Raw genomic sequence first — 22,080 nt, forward strand, 5'->3', positions numbered from 1 at the left:
AGTGAAAAAGTTGGCTTAAAGCTCAACATTCAGAAAACTATGATCATGGCATCTGGTCCCACCAGTTCATGGGAAATACATGGAGGAAACAGTGGAAACAGTGTCAGACTTTATTTTTTGGGGCTCCAAAATCACTGCAGATGGTGACTACAGCCATGAAATTAAAAGACGCTTACTCCTTGGAAGGAAAGTTATGACCAACCTAGATAGCATATTCAAAAGCAGAGACATTACTTTGCCAACAAAGGTCCGTCTAGTCAAGGCTATGGTTTTTCCTGTGGTCATGTAGGGATGTGAGAGTTGGACTGTGAAGAAGGCTGAACGCCGAAGAATTGATGCTTTTGAACTGTGGTGTTGGAGAAGACTCTTGAGAGTCCCTTGGACTGCAAGGAGATCCAACCAGTCCATTCTGAAGGAGATCAGCCCTGGGATTTCTTTGGAAGGAATGATGCTGAAGCTGAAACTCCAGTACTTTGGCCACCTCATGCAAAGAGTTGACTCACTGGAAAAGACTCTGATGCTGGGAGGGATTGTGGGCAGGAGGAGAAGGGGACAACAGAGGATGAGATGGCTGGATGGCATCACTGACTCGATGGACTTGAGTCTGAGTGAACTCTGGGAATTTGTGATGGACAGGGAGGCCTGGCATGCTGCAATTCATGGGGCCCCAAAGAGTTGGACATGACTTAGCAACTGAACTGAACTGATGACTAATTTAGACGAGCCTTTTTTTCACATGCTTACTAAACATTTGTATATCTTCTTTGGAGAAATGTCTATTCAAATCCTTTGCCCATTTTTAAATTGAGTTATTTGTCTTTCTGTTGTTGAGTTGTAGGAGTTCTTTATATATTCTGGCTTTTAAACCTTTATCAGACATATGATTTTCAAATTTGTTCCCCTATTCTGTGGGTTGTCTTTTCTTGATAATGTCCTTTGAAGTACAGAAGTTTTTAATTTTGATGAATCTATTTTTCTTTTATTTCTTGTGCTTTTGTTCCTAAGAACCTATTGCATAATCCAAGTTCATGATTTACTCCAACATTTTCTTCTAAGAGATTTTTTAGTTTTACTGCTTATATTTAGGTCTTTGATACATTTTGAGTTAATTTTTGCATATGGCATGAGGTAGGGGACATGTAATTTTAATTCCCACTCAGCCTATACGCTTTGGTAAATTCTTGAACCTTTCTCAATTTCTTCACTTTTAAAGCAGGAATAACAAATAGTATCTAAATTTTAAGATTATAATGAAGTGAAAATTTACATAAAACCATGAGTACAGAACTTGAAGCATCCCTACGCTTAATAAACACTTAATAAACAGTAGTTATTACTGTTACAATATGACCAATGAGCGAATGCCTTCATAGTGGAGGTGCCAGAAAGATAGGTAGCATTTCTGAGACCGGAGTCCCGGGAGGAAGAGGCTTGCCTTCTCTACTTGGGGGAGCAGGTGTACCCCAGGTAGTTTTCTGCCTCGTGATTTACCTCTAGTGATTGGTAGAAATTCTAATTCCGAGGCACATTCCCAGCAGGGGCCCCAGAATCTGCATTTGTGTCATCGTCTCCACAGGCATACTTAAGTGTGGTGGGCAGCGGTACGGTGACGGTGGTCGCGGCTGCAGCGCCGGTTTGACCTGCGGGGGGCGGCCGAGAGGCCGCGGCGGTCACGGCGTCTGCGCAGAGCCCTTCTTTCGCCGAGGCCTCCCAGCCAGATCCGCCCGGCTCAGCTGACAGCTCCGAAGACGGAAGAGGCGGTCTGCCGGTTGAGCCGGGCGTCTCCAGGCGGGGCCAGCGAGTGGAGGTGAGGGGACCCGGAGCTAGGTTGGAGGGCGGAACTTTCGAGCCCGGCGCGGTGGGGCAACCGGAAGGTACGGTGGGAACTGCGCTCCAGGCGCGCGAGGCAGAGAAGGGCGGCCGGGCCGGGACTGCTTGCTTAGCAGGCTTTAACTCCCCGGACCCGGGACCCGGCCCGGTAAGGTCCGCGGGGTGCCCAGAGGAGAAAGGCCCTGCCCCTTCGGGACCCCTGGGCGGGCTCACACGCGCGCAGCGTCCTTCGTTTCCAAGCGCTGGGGCAGGTAGCAGGGCTCGGGCCTGCCACCCAGCTGTAGGTGAGTCGCACAAACGACGACTCCATACGCCGCGCAGTGAGCCGTGGAGACACGGCAGCGGCGTGCTGACCCCCTGCCTCCCGGCCATGGGTGAAACCTTCATGGTGTGGCCTGGGAGAATGAGTAGGATTTTCCCAGGCCCGAGGGAAACCCGGCGGAGGAGGGGCTTCCCTCACTTTTGTAGCGGTTTCCGGTTTGCCTAAAAGTCATATTAAACTTGAATTCTCTCTTTTCCTGACACCGGGGTTTATTCTTGTTCCTGTGTTAACAGCTGAAGAAACAAGGTGATCTGAACCCCGTTTTATTTTTATATTAGCTCTGTGACCTTGAGCCAGCGTGGACTTAAAATGTCCTTTTTCTGTGTATAGTGGAAATAGGAGTAGGACTTTCTTCATGGGGTTGTGGGAATCTAACGGGTTAGTGCATTTAAAGGGCTTACAACAATGCCTGACACATGGTAAGAGTTCACTCTTTTTGCTGTTATTGTGACGACCAACCCAACGTGCTCCTGGTGGGATGTGGCAGTGCAGTCCCTGAACCTTGATTCTAGTCCGCCATTGCAGCAACCACATCTCACCCCAGTTCAGTTCTCACTTTTTCCAGTGTCTAACCTAAAGCACTGCTAGATTCTGAGAGCAATATAGAGAGAGGCAAGACACTTGATCGTCGCCCTTAAGGAACTAATTTAGTCTTGTAGGAGAGGAAGCGCAAGTTCAGAGGAAAAACTGTAATGCAAGGTGGGGTGTGACAATGTCATAGGAAAGTTACAATAAAAAAATGGTTTTCTGAATTTTTAAAGAAAGACATGCTAATTGGAAGTTTTACATGGAATGGGGGTTTTGGAGATGGGTCTTGAAGACTGAATAGAAAAAGAAATTCATGTCAGCAATTTTAATTAAGGGACTGGGACCTATGGCAGCTTCAGAAGCTGGGGTCTGGTTAGTTGGGTCATGAGGAGCTGCCAATGGGAAACAGCTTGGAGTAGAGTTTCTTAATCTTGGCTGCACATTAGAATAACATGGTGAACTTGGATGACCCATGTCTGAATTGCTCTGGGGTGCAGCCTGGGTATAAATTGATTTCACCTCATTTATAATGTTTGAACAGGAAGAAACAAAAAGCTTAATTACATTATCACCGTGTATTACAGCATTTACAGTTCTGTAAGGTGATGTGAAAAGACTTAATATGTAGTCCATAGTAGTCCTACTCGATACATGTAAATTGATCTAAATTTCATTGTTAGCTTATTTGGGAGTCACACATCTGAAAACATGGCTTTAAAATTACTGTTTTATATTTTTTGCATATTTTAAGGTATTCATAGCATTCTCCAGAACCCATCTATGGACCAGTCTCCCTTTCTCCTTTATTCCCTGTTGAAGAAGCCTGGTAAAGCATTTAGAATAGGACTTAAATGTTTGTGTGTGAGCACTTTTATTATTTTGTTTTTAAATACCCTGCTACCTTCCTTAAATTAACCTAATGTTGAGTGTCCCTGGCAGGATTAATTCGTTAGTGGACAAAAGGACCAACTGGAGGGGTAGGAAATGAAGGAATAGAAGAAGTGGAAGAGGAAAGGAAAAACAAAAACAAGAAAACCGCAGGAAGCGGTTTGTTATGGGGGCATGTTGTGCTGTCATCTCATATGACCTTGGTGTTCTTAGCTCCTCCCAGGGCTGAAGGCAGTCAGATAAGAAGGGCACTCTGATTATTGGGAACATGCAAATATCCTTTGAACCACATGGCTCAGTTAGACTGACGTAGGTGATTAGTATGCAGCTGTAGACTAGGATTGACTGTGTGTTAGGATGTGCTTGATTTTAAGTGATCGTTATGGAAATTCAGAATTTAAATTTGGAGAGGGTGCTAACACCATCTTTTGTATTTTTTTTCTGCAGATGGCAGGGTTTCTCTAGTATATCTAGTATGTGTTCTACATCTTGGCCTTTTATCCACCTTCAGCAGTCTCATCTCCATCATCTTAAGAATAAATGAGATTTGCATGAGTTCCAAACTTGGGGCTGAAATACAAACTCCAGTGCTGATATCCTTTTCTTCTAGTTGTTATTAACAGGTACTAACTGACCTTAAATAGAATATATCACTGTGTCTTAGGTAGGGACACAGCTTAAGCAGAACCATTATCATCTGCTAGAAAATGTACTTTTTGAAAATGGAATTATTTTAAATGAATTTGAGTTTTGCAGTGTCACTTTTTAATAACATGAAAAACCATGTCCTAACTTTTCTTGGTGCATTCCAATTTAGAAAATATTTCAGCCAAGAGGGAGCATATTTGCACAGTTATAGTCTAGTATTTTAATCAATAGAATGGTAATTTTTGGTGGTGGTTTTACTAATTTTCACAGATTCTCACTACATATTTTTTGCATGTTTGAATTATCTGACAGTGTGGTGTATCTTTCAGTTGCTGTAATTAAAAAGCATTTGTACAGTTTAATTATAGCATATTTTCACTGTTGGTGTTACCTAGAATAATGATAAATCTTAAAATTGATTTGGTATTATTTCAAAATTTTAATGTTATTTTGCTGCTTCCTCAGTTATCTGTCTTACATGTTATCATCCTTGTAACAGTCTCTAGAGTAGGGTGTTCTCAAGTAGGAGCAATTTTCTTCCCCCTCCCCAGTGGCAGGGGTGTGGTGGATATTTGGTTATGTTTGGAGATGTTTGTGATTGTCACAACTCTTGAGGAAAAGGGATGCTGCTGGCATCTAGTAAGTTGAAGCCAGACATGCAGATTCATGTCCTCTAATGCACAGGACAGCCTCCCACGACAGTTGTCTGTTCCAAAATGTCAGTAGCACTGAGGCTGAGAAAACCTGCCATAGAGATTCCTGTGGATTTAAAAAATTCATTTATTTTTAAGAAGTATATCAAATATACTTTGACTGCTTTTGTGAGCAAGGCACTTTTCTAAGTTTAGAGAGCAAGTCAAAGTAGTTTGTGAATTGTCCTTGAAAAAATTTTTATTGTGCTTTCTTTTCTCAGTTCAGTTCAGTTCAGTTGCTCATTTGTGTCCGACTCTTTGTGACCCCATGAATCGCAGCACACCAGGCCTCCCTGTCCATCACCAACTCCCAGAGTTCACTCAAACTCATGTCCATTGAGTTGGTGATGCCATCCAGCCATCTCATCCTCTGTCGTCACCTTCTCCTCCTGCCCCCAATCCCTCCCAGCATCAGGGTCTTTTCCAATGAGTCAACTCTTTGCATGAGGTGGCCAAAGTATTGGAGTTTCAGCTTTAGCAGCAGTCCTTCCAATGAACACCGAGGACTAATCTCCTTTAGAATGGACTGATTGGATCTCCTCGCAGTCCAAGGGACTCTCAAGAGTCTTCTCCAACACCACAGTTCAAAAGCATCAATTCTTCAGCGCTCAGCTTTCTTCACAGTCCAACTCTCACATCCATACATGACCACTGGAAAAACCATAGCCTTGACTAGACGGACCTTTGTTGGCAAAGTCTCTGCTTTTTAATATGCTGTCTAACTTTCCTTCCAAGGAGTAAGCGTCTTAATTTCGTGGCTGCAGTCACCATCTGCAGTGATTTTGGAGCCCCAAAAATAAAGTCTGACACTGTTTCCACTGTTTCCCCATCTGTTTGCCATGAAGTGATGGGACCGGATGCCATGATCATAGTTTTCTCAATGTTGAGCTTTAAGCCAACTTTTTCACTCTCCACTTTCACTTTCATCAAGAGGCCTTTTAGTTCTTCTTTACTTTCTGCCATAAGGGTGGTGTCATCTGCATATCTGAGGTTATTGATATTTCTCCTGGCAATCTTGATTCCAGCTTGTGCTTCTTCCAGCCCAGCGTTTCTCATGATGTACTCTGCATATAAGTTAGGTAAGCAGGATGACAATATACAGCCTTGACAATATACAGCCTTTTCCTATTTGGAACCAGTCTGTTGTTCCATGTCCAGTTCTAACTGTTGCTTCCTGACCTGCATATAGGTTTCTCAAGAGTCAGGTCAGGTGATCTGGTATTCCCATCTCTTTCAGAATTTTCCACAGTTTATTGTGATCCACACATATCATACCTAACTGAAAAAGTCAGCAATTATAAGAACCACAGCTGTCCTTTTTGAAAAAGGCTGTTACTGTGTTGATCTACTGGAATATTAGATATGCCTGTCACTTTTAGTTAGATAGAAAAGTGAGAATATTGATTAATTCTTTGCAGTTGTTTTTGAGGAACTTTCTTCTGGGGGGAATGGGGTTGTTGCGGGGAGGGCCATTAGACTTTTCAAGACTCTGTGCCTTTTCTGTTCTTAACTGACTTGAATGATTATCTTCAGCTCCTCAGAAAATTAAATGTCGTCAGAAGACCGAGAAGCTCAGGAGGATGAATTGCTGGCCCTGGCAAGTATTTATGATGGAGATGAATTTAGAAAAGCAGAGTCTGTCCAAGGTGGAGAAACCAGGATCCATTTGGACTTACCACAAAATTTCAAGATATTTGTGAGCGGTTAGTTAATATTCTCTTAAACAGATTTTTTCTCGATAAAGGTTCTTCTCAATTTCTTAGTGTACCCTAAGTTATTTATCATCTTGTGTTTATAGGCATTAGTGATACATGGTAGTATTACAGATTTAATGCCTGTTTCTGTTTTAATTGAAAATAAAGGGTGAACAATTTTCAATTTAATTCTGCCTTTTTGATCACAAATATTATCCTGCATATTTCATGCTTCCTAATCATCTAACTAGCAGTTCATCAGCCATGAGTCATTGGCTGTTAAATAGGGGTAATAAAATAGAAAATGAAATAATAAATGTGAAAACACTTGGAAAGGTTTGGTTGTTGTTAATACTATTTGGTTTCTAGAATCTTTTCAACCACCATAAACACATGACACTACTACTCTGTGATCTTTTGCTTCAGAAAAAACTTAAAAACTAGTACTTTTGATACTGTATTCACAGAAGACATTATGAATACTTTCTCAATATGTTTCTAGTGTAACAGCTTTAAGTAAAGAAAGTAAGTGTGATAACTGAAAATGAAACTTTGATTGTGAGGGTGTTATGTGTTGTAGCTTGCCCTCAGCCTGAGATCATTGCACTGGCATAAATTCTCCCAACTCTGATTCATTGGAGTTGGCACATGCTTATCTAAGTAGGTCATGGCTTTTTGATAGAAATAATGTCTTTTTCTCTAGATTGTGTCTTTAATTATCTACTGTAAAAAACAACAAAAGAAAACATTGTGTATTACTTGCTCACTAGTGTTAGGAATTATACTCAGAAGTGTAGCAAGAATAAGTTGTGTATCTTCATTTTAAATTTCATGATGCTTAGTAGATTTTTTTAAGGGCTTATAAGATTTTTTTAAGGTGGTGGCTCCAAAGTAAAATTAGGAACAGAAAGTGCTTTGGGGGAGGGTTTTTATCCCCTCAACCAAAGCATTACGTTTTTCTTGAGCACTGCTCAGCAGTAATGGACACTCAAGTGTTGACCAGCTGATCCTTTCTAATCTTTGTTTTTGGTTCAGGCAATTCAAATGAGTGTCTCCAGAATAGTGGCTTTGAATACACCATTTGCTTTCTGCCTCCACTTGTGCTGAACTTTGAACTGCCACCAGATTATCCATCCTCCTCCCCACCTTCATTCACACTTAGTGGCAAATGGCTGTCACCAACTCAGGTTAGACCCGAAACTTAATTTCTATCCATTTTTAGAAACTTAAAAAATCATCTTTAATTGAAGACTACCTTGATGATCTTGAATTCAGTGCATGAAGAACAAATGGGTTTGATGTTGTAATTTTTTCCCCTTCATGAATTGTAATGCTAATAAGTTGAAAATGTTTGGTGTTTTAGAAAGGAATGGCAATAATTAGAATGATTAATCATTTTGAATTGAAGTAGGAGTAATTTTTAATCAAGTATATTGTTTCTCTCCTTTGCTTGCTATTTTCCTATTGAATCTGTATTATAATGGAGACTATAGGTCCTCCTCATTTTCCTCAGATGTTGGTATTGCTTTTTATTACTTTTATACATTCCTTAAATGAAAGATTTAATTGTAATTAGGACTAAAATTGAGCTAATGTAGTTATAATAAACATTCCTTAAGAACACATAAGAGCGCCTTTGTAAAAGTCTGTATATTAGCAACAGTTGTTGACTGAGCTCACATAATGTGAATGCACACAAATAGAAATGCATATGATTCCTGTAGATATCTCATTAAGGCTTGAGATCTTATATTACGAGCTTTCATCCTCTGGGTCGTATATCCTTTTCTAGTAACAATGTCAGCTCTTGATTGAGACATAAATATGGCTTGAAGCTAAGATAATGTATTCTGGAATAGATAATGGATCAATAGCAGTTACTTTTCTAGAAGTCATGATGAAGATTGATAGGCTGATGTATTAAGACAAAAGCTGTCAGAGTTACTTGACCTCAAGGAACAGCTTGTCAGTTTTTCTTTTTTGGCTATGTAATTCTCATTCCCACCACTGTTCATTCATCACCAGGCTGATCCTTAGATGAGAGTGCATTTGTAAAATTGAACTTAGAGTTTAAAGACAAAGTTAAAATTTTAAAAAAAGAATAATACATGTAGAATAAAAAGGAGATTCACCTTGCATTTAGTATCTTTGTCAGAGGTAACACATGCAAGACAGTGGATTATTTACATTTAGATCACTGAGAGTTGATTAAATTATCTAGACATTTATAGTCCATTTCTCCACAGAGCTCTTGATACTTTATGTTTATGCATGTGTACACATGTACAGTTGCAGATTCCAACCAAATAGCATCTACTTAATGCTGGCTTTTAGGGTATAGAGAGAAGAGAGTTGCTCATTATTTTATGTTACATAGCTAAAATTACAGTAGGACTCTCTGTCAAGTAAATTTTTGTCCATATAATTGGCATTTTAATCTGTCTCTTAGGCTCCTTCTTCCTTCAATTCTTATTTGTTACTGGGCCCTGATTCCTTGGCTTTATGAATTGCTCCTGTTGATAATGAAGTTGACTCATGGACCTGTTCCTCACTGAATTTGATTGATAGATAGAAGTGGGTTTAGTTTTCTAGTATTTTCCCTATTTCTCTTCCAATATATACATACACACAGTGTCTTTCATGCTCTTCTCTTTCTGCTTCCCTCGTTCCTCACATGTATGTACATCTCAGATACCTCTTTAGAGAAGGGACGAGAAGAAAAGAGGATGGAGGAGGATGACTTCTTCCTTGGATTTGGTGACTCAAACATTCAGAGCTTCCCTTTTAGTATTTATTACATTTTAAAGATTTCATCCAGTTTCTTATTGATCATGAAAGCACATTTATGCAAATGTGTAAAAGCATTTGTTGTCCAGTCTTGAACAGTCAGTGTTTAATTTTGTGCCCATATAGAGTTTAGTGAATAGCACTATGCAGTGTAAGGAGGAGAATGTGGTTCTTTTTTACTTCAAATGTCAAATTTACAAAATTTATTTGCATCTGGAAGGCTTATTCTTTGATGTTTACCTAAAAAGAAAAGCTGCTTATGAACCTGAGCTCTACTTAAAAATCTTCTTATATTTGCCTTTCAAATTGAACAGACCAGTTTTAAGGAGGAAAAGTCAAAATAGTTTAAATTTTGGTTGCCTAACTTAGGAAATGTGAGCTTTGCCTATGGCAGTCAAATCATGTTAAGGGCTTGTAATCGTGTCCAGGTTCAGTATCAGTCTGCTTTCCTCTATTAACCTGGATCTGGTGTAAGCTCAGATTGCCTAGTTAAAATCAGCTTATAAATTGGAATAACAAGGACTCTGAGATTAGATTCTGTTAGTGATTTTTTTCACTTAAGTTGGCTTCTTGATACAGTTGAAATAATTAATTTTAAAGCTTGGATGGTATTTTTAAATTGTTTTTTGCTAATCTTTATTGTAGGGTACCAACAGGGCTAGTACTCCAAAGGAATAGAAATAGTTCATTTTAAAACTAGATCTCTTCTCCTACGTGAGATAGATAGCAGTACTAAAGTAAAGAAAAATAAAGAACAGAAAAGGCCCTCCATTTCGGTAGCCCATGTGTAAACCTTGTTCTCTGTCTGGTAGACTCTTAATTGTCTCTCTGGTTTTATGGGACTTCTTTTAGCTTCTGACCTTGTGTCTGTGGCTCGTGTTGCTGAATAGTTTAAGAAGTACTTTGATAAGAACACTGATGCTATTGTGCAGCACAGTTTATCACAGAAGTGAAAAGAATACTTTCTGCTTCCTAACAGGAAGTATAAAGGTCTAAATTAAAAAGATTTCAAGGGAAATTAGGAGTTGACAGCATCATCTTTCCAAACTCACCAGCATCCTCATGTGTTTTTCCCCTAGCTATCTGCTCTCTGCAAGCACTTAGACAACCTGTGGGAAGAACACCGTGGCAGCGTGGTCCTCTTTGCCTGGATGCAGTTTCTTAAGGAAGAGACCTTAGCATACCTGAATATTGTCTCTCCTTTTGAACTCACGATGGGTTCTCAGAAAAAGGTTCAGAGAAGGATGGCTCAAGCTTCTTCCAACACAGAGCTAGATTTTGGAGGAGCCACTGGATCTGACATAGACCAAGAGGAAGTTGTGGACGAGAGAGCCGTGCAGGATGTGGAATCATTGTCGAGTCTGATCCAGGAAATCTTGGACTTTGATCAAGCTCAGCAGATAAAATGCTTTAATAGTAAATTGTTCCTGTGCAATATCTGTTTCTGTGAGAAACTGGGTAGTGAGTGCATGTACTTCTTGGAGTGCAGGCATGTGTACTGCAAAGCCTGTCTCAAGGACTACTTTGAAATCCAGATCAGAGATGGCCAAGTTCAATGCCTCAACTGCCCAGAACCCAAGTGCCCTTCAGTGGCCACTCCTGGTCAGGTAACTCTTCACTCCTCCGACAGCTGCTCCCTAATTCTCTCACAATTCTCCAAAGGGAGGCATTCTCTCAGGAACTTCTTGATAGGGCTCATTAGGACAGTCTGAGACCTTGGAGCCAGCCCACCAGTTTTATTGTGTCCATGATCTTTATTTAAACAAATGTAAATGCTCCCTTTGCTGGCTTTGGAATGGGTGGTCCTTGGCAAGGATGAGCATTAAAAAAATAATTCTGGTGATTTACTCTGTATTATCTGCTAGGAGGGGGAACTACTACCCAGTCTGTGTGAGGTTGGGATCTGGAGGGCTTATCCCTTGCGATGATTAACCAAATGTTTACAGACTTTAAAGATAGCCTGCTTGGTTGTTTCTTCTTCTTCTTCTTTTTTTTTTTTTTTAAAATCAGCTCCTTTGAGGCATAAATGTACTCATTTAAAGTGTACATTTTGCTTAGTTTTGACAAATGGGTAGACCCAGGTAACCACCATCTCAGTCAAGATATAAACTTCCCATACTAGCTTAGTTGGTAAAGAATCTGCCTGCAAAGCAGGAGACCCTGGTTTGATTCCTGGGTCATGAAGATCTTCTGGAAAAGGGATAGGCTACCCACTCCAGTATTCTTGGGCTTCCCTTGTGGCTCACCTGGTAAAGAATTCACCTGCAATGCGAGAGACCTGGGTTTGATCCCTGGGTTGGGAAGATCCCCTGGAGGAGGGAAAGGCTGCCCACTCCAGTGTTCTGGCCTGGAGAATTCCATGGATTGTACAGTCCTTGGGGTCGCAAAGAGTCAGACATGACTGAGCCACTTTCACTCATTCACTCACTCATACTTGGTTTGATTTTGAAGTGAGATCGAGGGTTTTATTTTGTTTTGTTTTGTTTCTTATATATATAACTTTATTTTAATTGGAGGCTAGTTACCTTACAATATTGTATTGGTTTTGCCACACATGACATGAATCTACCACAAGTGTACATGTGTTCCCCATCCTGAACCCCCCACCCACTTCCCTCCCCATCCCATCACTGTGGGTCATCCCAGTGCACCAGCCCTGAGCACTGTGTATCATGCATTGAACCTGGACTGGCTATTTGTTTCACATATGATAATATACATGTTTCAGTGCCATTCTCCCAAATCATCTCACCCTCACCCTCTTCCACAGAGTCCAAAAGACTGTTCTATACATCTGTGTCTCTTTTGCTGTCTTGCATACAGGGTTATCATTATTTTCTATTCATCTGGTTTTTATGCTTGCTTCCTAAAGATCTCCTTTAGGATCAGAACTGGTTGGGAAATCATCAAACTTAACGATGTTTTATATTTCCCTCCAGGTCAAAGAGCTAGTGGAAGCAGAGTTGTTTGCCCGTTATGACCGCCTTCTCCTCCAGTCCACCTTGGACCTGATGGCCGATGTGGTATACTGCCCCCGCCCATCCTGCCAGCTGCCTGTGATGCAGGAGCCTGGCTGTACCATGGGCATCTGCTCCAGCTGCAATTTCGCCTTCTGTACCCTGTGCAGACTGACCTACCACGGGGTCTCTCCATGTAAGGTGACAGCAGGTAGGTTGTAACCGTGTGAACTCAGTCTCCCAGCCCTCCCCCACCCCCTAGAAAAGAGACTTATCACTTCAATTCTTAATTTGGAAGAATTGTATTCTTCTTTGTTGGTTCAACAGATATTTTTATGTCAGTTACTACCTACATTCTGGGAATATAGCAGTGACCAAATGCCCTCATGGAACTTACATTCTAATGGGAGAGATAGGCAAACCAAATAAATAAGAATATTAGATAGTGGTAAATGCTGAAGAGGAAAAAAAAAAAGGTAAAGCAGAGACAAGCTATAAAGTGTTCTGAAGGGGAAGACGTTTGGGACTTTATTTAGAAAAACCCAGTGGAGGCAAAGTGGTTTGAGTAGACTTGAAGGAAGTAAGGAAACAAACCATGCAGATATGGAGGGGGAGCATTCCATGGAAGGAATGACAGGGTAATTTCTATCTATGAGTATGGAATAATGTAGATCCTGGCAAATGCAGAGCATCTGAGCTATCACTGTTGTTTCCATGGTGCACACGTTTGATCAAGTGCTTTCTCAGTGAGCCCAGGAGGTCTCAGAATCTTCCTCAACACAGTACTTTAGAAAGCTACCCTCTATTGAGGTAGGCTCAGGAAGTGAAACCTGTTAGCCATTTCTGATTTAGATAAGGATTGAGAAATCAGGCCCTTGACATCAATTTTACTAGGCTTTGGTGACTTAGTGTTTCTCAAATTAACAGGGCTGATGATAATAACTACTTCATAAGGTTGTCGTAAGTTTGAAATGACCTATTGTAGTGCTGCTGAGAGTTGTTATAGTTGTTATACTGGTCAGTGACAGGGTAAATACAGAAATTGAGAGTCAGGGTTTAAAACTTTTACAGCAATTTCATTATTGCTGGCCACTGACTAAATTTTATGTCAGTCAAATACAATAAAAATTTAGGATTATTTTTTGTCTTTTTATGCATTTTTATAATAATTCATTTGATTATATTTTGCAAAAGTATTGGTCCTTGACAGAGTGGGAGGAAAAATCTGGTTCTCCACTGAAGTTTGAGAATGGGCATTTTGCATGTGAAATGCAAAATGGTAACTTTAAAAAATTTGTATATTATTTATTATTAAAGTATAATTGATGTATAATTTGTGCTAATTTTTTCTGTACAGCAGTGTGATTCAGTTATACATATATGTACATTCTTTTTTATATTTATATTTTTTCCATTATGATTTATCACAGGATGTTGAACATAGTTCCCTGTGCTATACAGTAGGACCCCATTCATATATAACAGTTTGTGTAACCCCAACCTCCCCAATCCATTCCACTCCTGGTTTCCTTGGCAACTACCAGTCTGTTCTTATTTTGTAGATAGGTTCCTTTGTGTCATATTTTGGATTCCACGTATAAGTGGTATCACATGGTATTTGTCTTTTTCTTTATGACTTTACTAGTAGGATAATCTCTAGCTGCATCGATGTTACTGCAGATGGCTTTATTGCATTGAACATCTTTTCTGTACCTGTTGGGCCATCTGTTTGTCTTCTTTGGAGAAATGTCTATTTATTAATAGTTATTTTTCCATTTTTCCATTGAGTTGTTTGTTTTTGTTGTTGAACTGTTTTGTTGTATGAACTGTTGATATATTTTGGAAATTAAGCCCATGTCAGTTACATCATTTGCAAATACTTTCTCCCAAACCATCTCTTTTTAGTGATGGTTTCCTCTGCTGAACAAAAGCTTATAAGTTTGATTAGGTCCCATTTGTGTATTTTTGTTTATTTCTATTACCTTGGTCAGAAAATGTTTTGCCTCTGTTCTCTTCTGAAAGTTTTATGGTGTTATGCATTAGATTTAAGTCTTCGAACCACAAAATGTTAACTATTAATGCCAATATTGCTATAGTTACTGATTGTTAGCAGAGTGTCATCTCCAAGAAAGGACCCTGACAGGAGAATGAGTAAATGGAGTATTTCCAGTCACCTATTGCAGAGTCTTGTAGAGGTTATGGGCAGATGTGATGGAGAACTCACCAGAGTATAATGTAAGCCTTTACTTGAGACTTTGGTATCCTTATCATTGAGAGGCTGAAATACCTTCCAGGTATTTCACAATGTTTGGGGAGTAAATCAAAGATAGACTTGTGGATTTCAGCAAAATTGGGAATCTCTTTCTTAGTCTCTATATGTTAAATATTACCATACAAAATATATAATACACTAATAATTTTATTATTTTGAGAACATTAGAGCAGGAACCTCTGTCCTTAGGATGTCTCGGAATATAAAAATGCTTTGAACTAGTAGAGGAAATTCAAATGACAGGATTTAAAAATACATGTCTGCTGCATCTCAGTAGAAGTGTTAAAGTCATGGGAATGAACAACACAGGGAAAGAATTCATAGGTGAAGGAAAAGTCCAGTTATAATTCTGCTCCAGAAGTTGTCTACTTCTAAATAATATGAGGAAGGTAAAATAACAAAAGAGCCAGAACATTGTTGAGAGAGGTCTTTAATTAATTGTGTTGAAAAGTTAAGGTAATAGAATTGTGAGCAAAAGCCTTTGTTGACAAATAAAGCCTTTGTTGACAAATAAAGCCTTCGGAAATAGCTGCCCATTCCATTTGAGTTAAGTGATAAAGCAGTAGAAACCAGATTGATGAGTATTAAGCAGAAAAGTTGGTAGAAAGGACTTTTCCTTTATCTGTTGGTGGTAAATTTTATTCACTGGCTTTTTTCTTATATATGCAGAATTGAACCATTGGTCTTTGCCCTTAAATCAAAGGTGCTTTTGTTTAGTTTGGCAGGTCTTGTTATTAAATGGTGAATGATGCTGACTTAGTAGAAAATCAGTGTCTGTTTCAACCTCTGTGTCATTTGATAAGTCAGCCTTTAAACTGTACTACTAGTTGTACTAGTTGCACAAAAATATCAACATTAATAAGTTAAAATCAAAGGAAAAAGGTAAGCTATTATTCTGTCACATTTAAGAAGTCCAGCTTTTCTACTTGGAGAATTCCTGTCTGTTCTTTGTCTTTCATGCATGTGTAATTTTTACCTAGTTACAACCTAAATATATTTTTTGCTGGCTTCTGTAATGAGTATTTTAATTGAGTTGTAGCCATCCTAATTATAAGTTTTAATAACTAAATATTATGTCATTAAGTGGTTCCACACATAATTATTCCCTTGGACATTTAATTTGTTTGCCATTGTTATATGCTTCTCTTTGCATATAATTTTACTTTGGATTAATTCCTTATGATAAAATCCAAGGAATAACATTATTGAATGGTCAAAGGTTACGATCATTTTTAATGGTTTTTAATGAGCTTAACAAGTTGTATAAAAGTTAATTTTCCATTTCACCTTCTAGAGAAATTAATGGACTTACGAAATGAGTACCTGCAAGCAGATGAGGCCAATAAAAGATTTTTGGAACAGAGGTATGGTAAGAGGGTGATTCAGAAGGCACTGGAAGAGATGGAAAGTAAGGAGTGGCTAGAAAAGAACTCAAAGAGCTGCCCATGTTGTGGAACTCCCATTGAGGTAAAGTTTGGGGACAGACTTGGAGGTCTCCCTACTTGCAAGCATGTTATGATTTCCTCAAGAAGCCTTTTAATTTTGAACTAATTAAGAAAACATATATTGGTATTTATTAAACCTTCTTGGAAGATTCAAATTTACTACTAATTATTGTTATTGGTATTAAATATATGTAGATGTCCCTTTTCATACAGTGCTTCCATACAGTGATGGTTTTTCTCAGCTTGTATCTACCTCAAAATTGAATGAGTTATGAGGAGGCCATGTTAGAACTATAGTCAACTCAACTCATCTATATTATTTTTTTTTTTAAAAAAGGCTGACTTCTCAAAACTATTTATCCTGGAATTTAACACATCTTTTTAACAAGTTCCTGCTTATGAAATACAGATATAAGTCAAAATAGATAAATCTATTGCTTCTTGACAAAACCTTAATATGTTTTAAAATCAAAATACATGTCTTTGCATTTGATTCTGTTGTTCCAATCCATTATATCTGAGCTAACCTGGATGATGATGCCCCAATTACTCCATTAAGGAAACTGGCCTTCTATTTAACCACTTTGACATGCCTCAGCTCTGATAAAATGGGAGACTTGGGTACCAAATGTTTACTAAGATTTATGTAAAAAGTTTAAATCCCACATATTAAAGCCAAACATCTTCATAATCAATCTAACTACATAATTCACATATACATGTTTGGTTTGTATTTACTGTTTATCAGAAGAGATTTTGCTTAGTATCTAAGTATTTCCTGTATTTCACTTGTAATGCCAAAGAGTTTAGGCATTAATGTTTATCAGTGTGTGTTAACCTGTGTTTCTCAACCCTGCATCAGAAAAGGGAGACGATAAGGAGAGGGTTGCACCAAATCATTTTGTCAAGTGCATTTCTCTTTTGCTTTTACAGCCTTGATATTTTTCTCTCTTTCCCACCAGAAATTAGATGGATGTAACAAGATGACATGTACTGGCTGTATGCAATATTTCTGCTGGATTTGCATGGGTTCTCTTTCCAGAGCAAACCCTTATAAACATTTCACTGATCCTGCTTCCCCATGTTTTAACCGGTACGTATGCACAGAACTCCTACTCTCAGCAGTTTTTTGGTACTTGATTTGCAGACCACAAGCCCAGTAAATTTTAGCTCTGTTTATTTAGAAAATTTTTTATATTTTCTTTCATATATTTTTCATATTTTTCTTTCATATATTTTTTCATATATGTTCCTCATATATGCATTTTCTTGAAAATGAGTTTTATGATGAAAATATACTATCTGAAGATTTTCTTTAATTTATTATCATCCTCAACTTTTTTAGTGAAAAATTTCAAACGTACAGAAGAGTTGAAAGGATAGGACTATAGTATCTTTCACCAAAATGAAAAATTGATAATATTTACCATATTTGTTTTATAAATTTATTGCTTAACTACTTGACCATAAGTTGGAGACATGATGAGTCATCTCTATATACTTCCACACATCTTTCCTAAGATAAGAAAAGTTTTGTACATAACAGTAATACCTCAAAAAATTTAACAGTGGCATACTGTCATCTAATAAAATATTTAAGACTTATCAGCTATTCCCCAAAATATCTTTTAAAGCTGTTTTATTATACCAGGATCTAATCAAGTTTAATTATTTTATTTGATTCTGTTTCATAATAAAGCAAAGTATTACCCACTTTTTGTTTGTCTGTATTGAGCGGAATGTCGACCTTCTGAAGAGTCCAGGCTGTTGTCCTATGTAACCTTACCTCCTGAAGTTTTGTTTCTCCATGGTGCCTTTTAGTTTGTTTCTCTTTGCTCTCTATTTTCTGTAAAGTGGAAGTTAGCTGTAGAATGGAGTTTGGCTAGATTTAGAGTAACATTTTTGACAGGAATACTTAACAAGAGGTGGTGTACTTCATGTTGTATCACGTCAGATCCATAACGTCAGGCTCTCACTATTAGCATGATCAGTTCTATCATTTGTTCCGTATAAAGGTAAGGTTTTTCTTTTGTTGTTAGTGAGTGATCTGTGGGAGGATTCCTTGGCACAGTGTGAATATCCTATTCTCCACCAGCTTCAGTTTCAACATCAGTTGATAATCCTTGTTAATAGACATCTGTGGGGTACCTACAATCAGTTCTTGACGTTATGAAACTATGAATTGAAGAAACCAGCTGTGCCTATGAACCACTGGAAATAAAAGTATTGAAAATACAAATTTTAAGTAACATAAGAGGAGGAAAAGAAATTGGCAACTGTAAAACATTCTACTAGAGAGTAGAATTCTGGAGAGGATTCTGCTGGAGAGTACAAGGTGAAGATGGAAAGGATGGGGTGATTAGTATGTAGTAAAGTTACAGTGTTTTGAAGGAATGCAGCTTCTTGACTGCATGAATTTTTCAGTCTTGACTTATTCCACATATTATACACATTGAGTGTTAGTTTTTATGATACCTGTCTCCCACTCTTGTTTCTCCTTGGCCCTTGAGAGTTGTCTGGATCCTTAAGAAAGGGTTGTTCCTATAAACTTTAAGGCAGCTTGTTTGGAGGGATTCACATTTCAGCCTTCCCAGTAGAATAATTAAAGGAAAGGAAAAGATACTATCAGAATAGTGCAGAAAATATATTTAAAAAAAGGAAAGAAATTATATTCAGTTTCTATCAGGTATATTAAAATGTACCTTGTTTTATGCGTCCAGGTTGTTCCATGCTGTGGATGTTAATGGAGATATTTGGGAAGATGAGATTGAAGACTAGTTAACTTCTACTGCTCAAGATATGGAAGTGGAATGGTTTGCCCTAATCTTTTGTCAAGTATACAGAGTAACTTTGCAGGATATTTAGGGTGCCGTTGATTCAGTCTTCCTGTGTAGAAGATATGGAAGAACAAGGTTTTATTTTCACGTGTTACTACTGATTAAGGCACATGTATACATTTTTTCATTGCAGCATAATTGAGGAAGTATTAAGCCAAAGGTTCAGAAAATGAAAACTAGAAAATATTAAATATTACAATGTGCCCGAAGCTTTGAATAGTTAAAAGTTAAATATTTATTTTCTTCTCCAAGCTTTAGGGAAAGAGAGAGGGGTCAAGAGTTAAAGACCTTTTTATCTCTGAGAAGCATCCCTCTAAGACATTCTGTGGGAGCTCTGTCAGTAGTACTCCTTAACACCTGGGGTGGGTAGAAGCCTTACTAAAATTGTGCCGAGAGCCTGATCTTACTTACTCCATATTACATTCTTTCCAACCTGAATTTCTGCTCATTTTGTTTGGAGGAAGCCCCTTACTCTCTAACTGATGGATGGCCCAGTGTCATTTTGATCTGCTGCTTTTCAGAATAGAAATTTACAGATAATTTAAAAAATATTTTTTAGTATGTAAACACTGTAGGTCACCTGATATATTTATCAGTGGTCTATAGTCCACTGGTTTTGAGCCAAGTCTAGAATTTATTGACAGTGGCTTAGAAGAATTTCAGACCTTTTAAATTTCCCTGTTTCTTCTAGGCAGTAGAGCCTAGATTCAGAACAACTTGTCTTTGCTACCTTTTGTTCTACATTCTCTCCGGTTGACCCTTGCCCTACCTTTCATTGGTAAGGACAATTTTAATTTTAGCTGCAACAGCTCATATTTTTATTTCCCCTGCTGGGATAGGAGAAAACCTAATATATTCCCAAGCTGAACTTTAATTATCTGCATTTTGAACACTGCACCACCATAGTTCCAGTGCTAAGTTTCTGAATTCTTTTTGAAAGGGCTTCTCTAATGCACTATGGAAATTTGTTTCCCTATCCTCTCTTGTTTTTTTTTTTTTTTTTGGCATCAGCACTGTTTCAGGGGATGATTTTGGCTTGATACCTAGATCCCTGTTCTTGGGTTTTGTTGGCTTTTTGAAAAATTGCCTTCCTTTATGGTTTGGTGAGTGGGTTGGTAGCAAAATAAGATTTTGGGTAAAAAGGACAGAAGAATTCAGCTATAGCTGTGAACATGTTCTTTTTTCTACCTTGTCATAGAAAACTGGGGAATCACTTTTAACCATTTTATGTGTGTGTATCCAAAGAGCACGGACTGTTTCTGGATTGTCAATGAGGATGCTAAATCTTAAAAAAATAAAAATTATTTAAAAATTGTCTTATAATCAGAGCAGAGTTGCTGTCACCAAGGCAATTATCACATTTAAAAACTATATGGCGTATAACACATATTCTTAAAGTGAGCAGAAGAAAGTCATGGAACAGCGTCTCCTCTTTTACCTAAGCTTGTGACTAAACTTAGAATTTGGGCCCCATATTTTGTTTAATCTACATGGACTTCAGTTCAGCACATTTTATATAAGAACAAAAGTTAACTTAAAAAATAAGTTGAAGATAAGAAATGAAAATTAAAACAACTAATTATATATAGTACATACTTGAGAATAGTGGCTCTTCTCAATGATTGGGTAGGAGTTCATTTCATACCTTTCACTGGTAGCCTCTCAGAAGCTCTTAGGTTCATGGGCTAATTGATGTTGCTAGGGGTTATTTGGGGCTGTTGTACATTATGTTAATGATGTATTGAAAGTAGGAAAGACGTCTTAGTTTCGTGAAAGAAATGACAGGATTTTTCTCTATGGTTTAAAAAAAAAACACAACAGGTCCTTAGCCTCAAAGACTTGTTTGTTCAACTGAGTGTTTTTTCTTTAGGTACAAGATCTTCACCCTTTAATTTTCACAAAGACAGTAGGACTTATAAAGTCTTATTTTTATTTATGTATTTAATTTACTTATAATTTGCCAATCTGATAGGGCAAAATGGCACACAATTAAAAATTTTTTGCATACACATTGATTACTAATGAATATAATTTTTGGAAATTTTCATTCTATGAGTTGTTAAGTTCCTTTGAATTTTTAAAAAATTTTTATTGGGATATAGTTGATTTACAATGTTGTGTTAGTTTCAGGATGAAGGCCTTTTTTACAATTGGGCTGAGATTTGCCATAAATTGACATGGACCTTATGAGTCCTTTTGATGGGAATGAGAGAGCAGAGGAGGATCCCTTTGAAGATTGCTAAAGCAAGTTTGAAGAGGGTGCATCCCTTGATTTTGTAGAAAAGATTTGGATCTAGAACTGGTAAAACAACCTGCTAAATAACTTTTTAAGTGAATATAAAGCTTTTGTGACTTTTAAAGTTTGGGATTGAATCACCTTAAGGGCCTGCTTTTGTCACTTAAGGTAAATCTTGTCTTATTCATTTTTTCTAAAGTAAACGTTTTGTTTTACAATAGTTTTTGATTTCCAGAAAAATTGCAGAGGTAGTACAGAGTTCCCATCTACTCTACACCCATTTCCCTACTCTTTTTTTTTTTTTTTTAATGTGGACCATTTTTAAAGTCTTTATTGAATTTGTTACAGTATTCCTTCTGTTTTATGTTTTGGTTTTTTGGCCTCAGGGCATGTGGAATTTTAGCTTCCCAACCAGGGGTTGAGCTTGCAAACCCTGCACTGGAAGGTGAAACATTTCCTTATTCTTAACATCTTATATCACTATGATACATTTGTCACAGTTAATGAACAGTGTTAGTAACTAGTCTCTCTACTTCTAATTTCCTTAGTTTTTTTTTTCCTAGAGACTTTTCTCTGTTCCAGGATCCCATTCAGGATACCACATATTACTTTTAGTCATCATGTCTCCTTAGACTCCTCTTGGCTATCACATTTTTATTAGTACTATTACATAAACATTGTATCTTGATGCACCTGTATTGGTCAGAAGCCAAAAATTTTTTCCCGAAGACTAATTACCTGTTCCAGGTAGGCTCAGAAAATCAGTAAAATTCTTTTTTGATTGAGGTCTTTTTCTATTTTTTTCTGAGGACACTGGCCATCTCTGGAGTTTTACTCTGTGTGCCTGTTATGGTCATTTTTATGCTCAGCTTCATGAGGAAATCATTAAACATTGGACAAGTTGATCAGACTTGTGGGTCATCTGGACTCACAGAGCCTCTGCA

At 37.9% G+C, this 22,080-nt stretch overlaps 1 protein-coding gene across 13 annotated transcripts; it reads left to right on the forward strand.

The window, feature by feature from the left end:
* Positions 1–1,686: 1,686 nt before the first annotated feature.
* On the forward strand, positions 1,687–20,223 carry RNF14 (ring finger protein 14). Of its 13 annotated transcripts, none has more exons than XM_019965137.2 (9): positions 1,687–1,807; positions 4,016–4,191; positions 6,442–6,611; positions 7,638–7,789; positions 10,469–10,996; positions 12,329–12,557; positions 15,913–16,085; positions 17,026–17,156; positions 18,784–20,223. In XM_019965137.2, the coding sequence occupies exons 3-9, from the start codon at positions 6,458–6,460 to the stop codon at positions 18,839–18,841; spliced, it is 1,425 nt and encodes a 474-aa protein (XP_019820696.1). In that variant the 5' UTR covers positions 1,687–1,807; positions 4,016–4,191; positions 6,442–6,457; the 3' UTR covers positions 18,842–20,223. The 13 variants fall into 13 exon arrangements, with proteins under 13 accessions (XP_019820696.1, XP_070648202.1, XP_019820701.1 ...); XM_019965136.2 differs by having other exon boundaries at positions 1,734–1,874; XM_019965134.2 differs by lacking the exon at positions 1,687–1,807 and adding an exon at positions 1,881–2,114.
* The last annotated feature ends 1,857 nt before the right edge of the window (positions 20,224–22,080 follow it).

The sequence above is a fragment of the Bos indicus genome, chromosome 7 (assembly GCF_029378745.1).
Source record: "Bos indicus isolate NIAB-ARS_2022 breed Sahiwal x Tharparkar chromosome 7, NIAB-ARS_B.indTharparkar_mat_pri_1.0, whole genome shotgun sequence".
Taxonomy (NCBI): Eukaryota; Metazoa; Chordata; class Mammalia; order Artiodactyla; family Bovidae; genus Bos; species Bos indicus.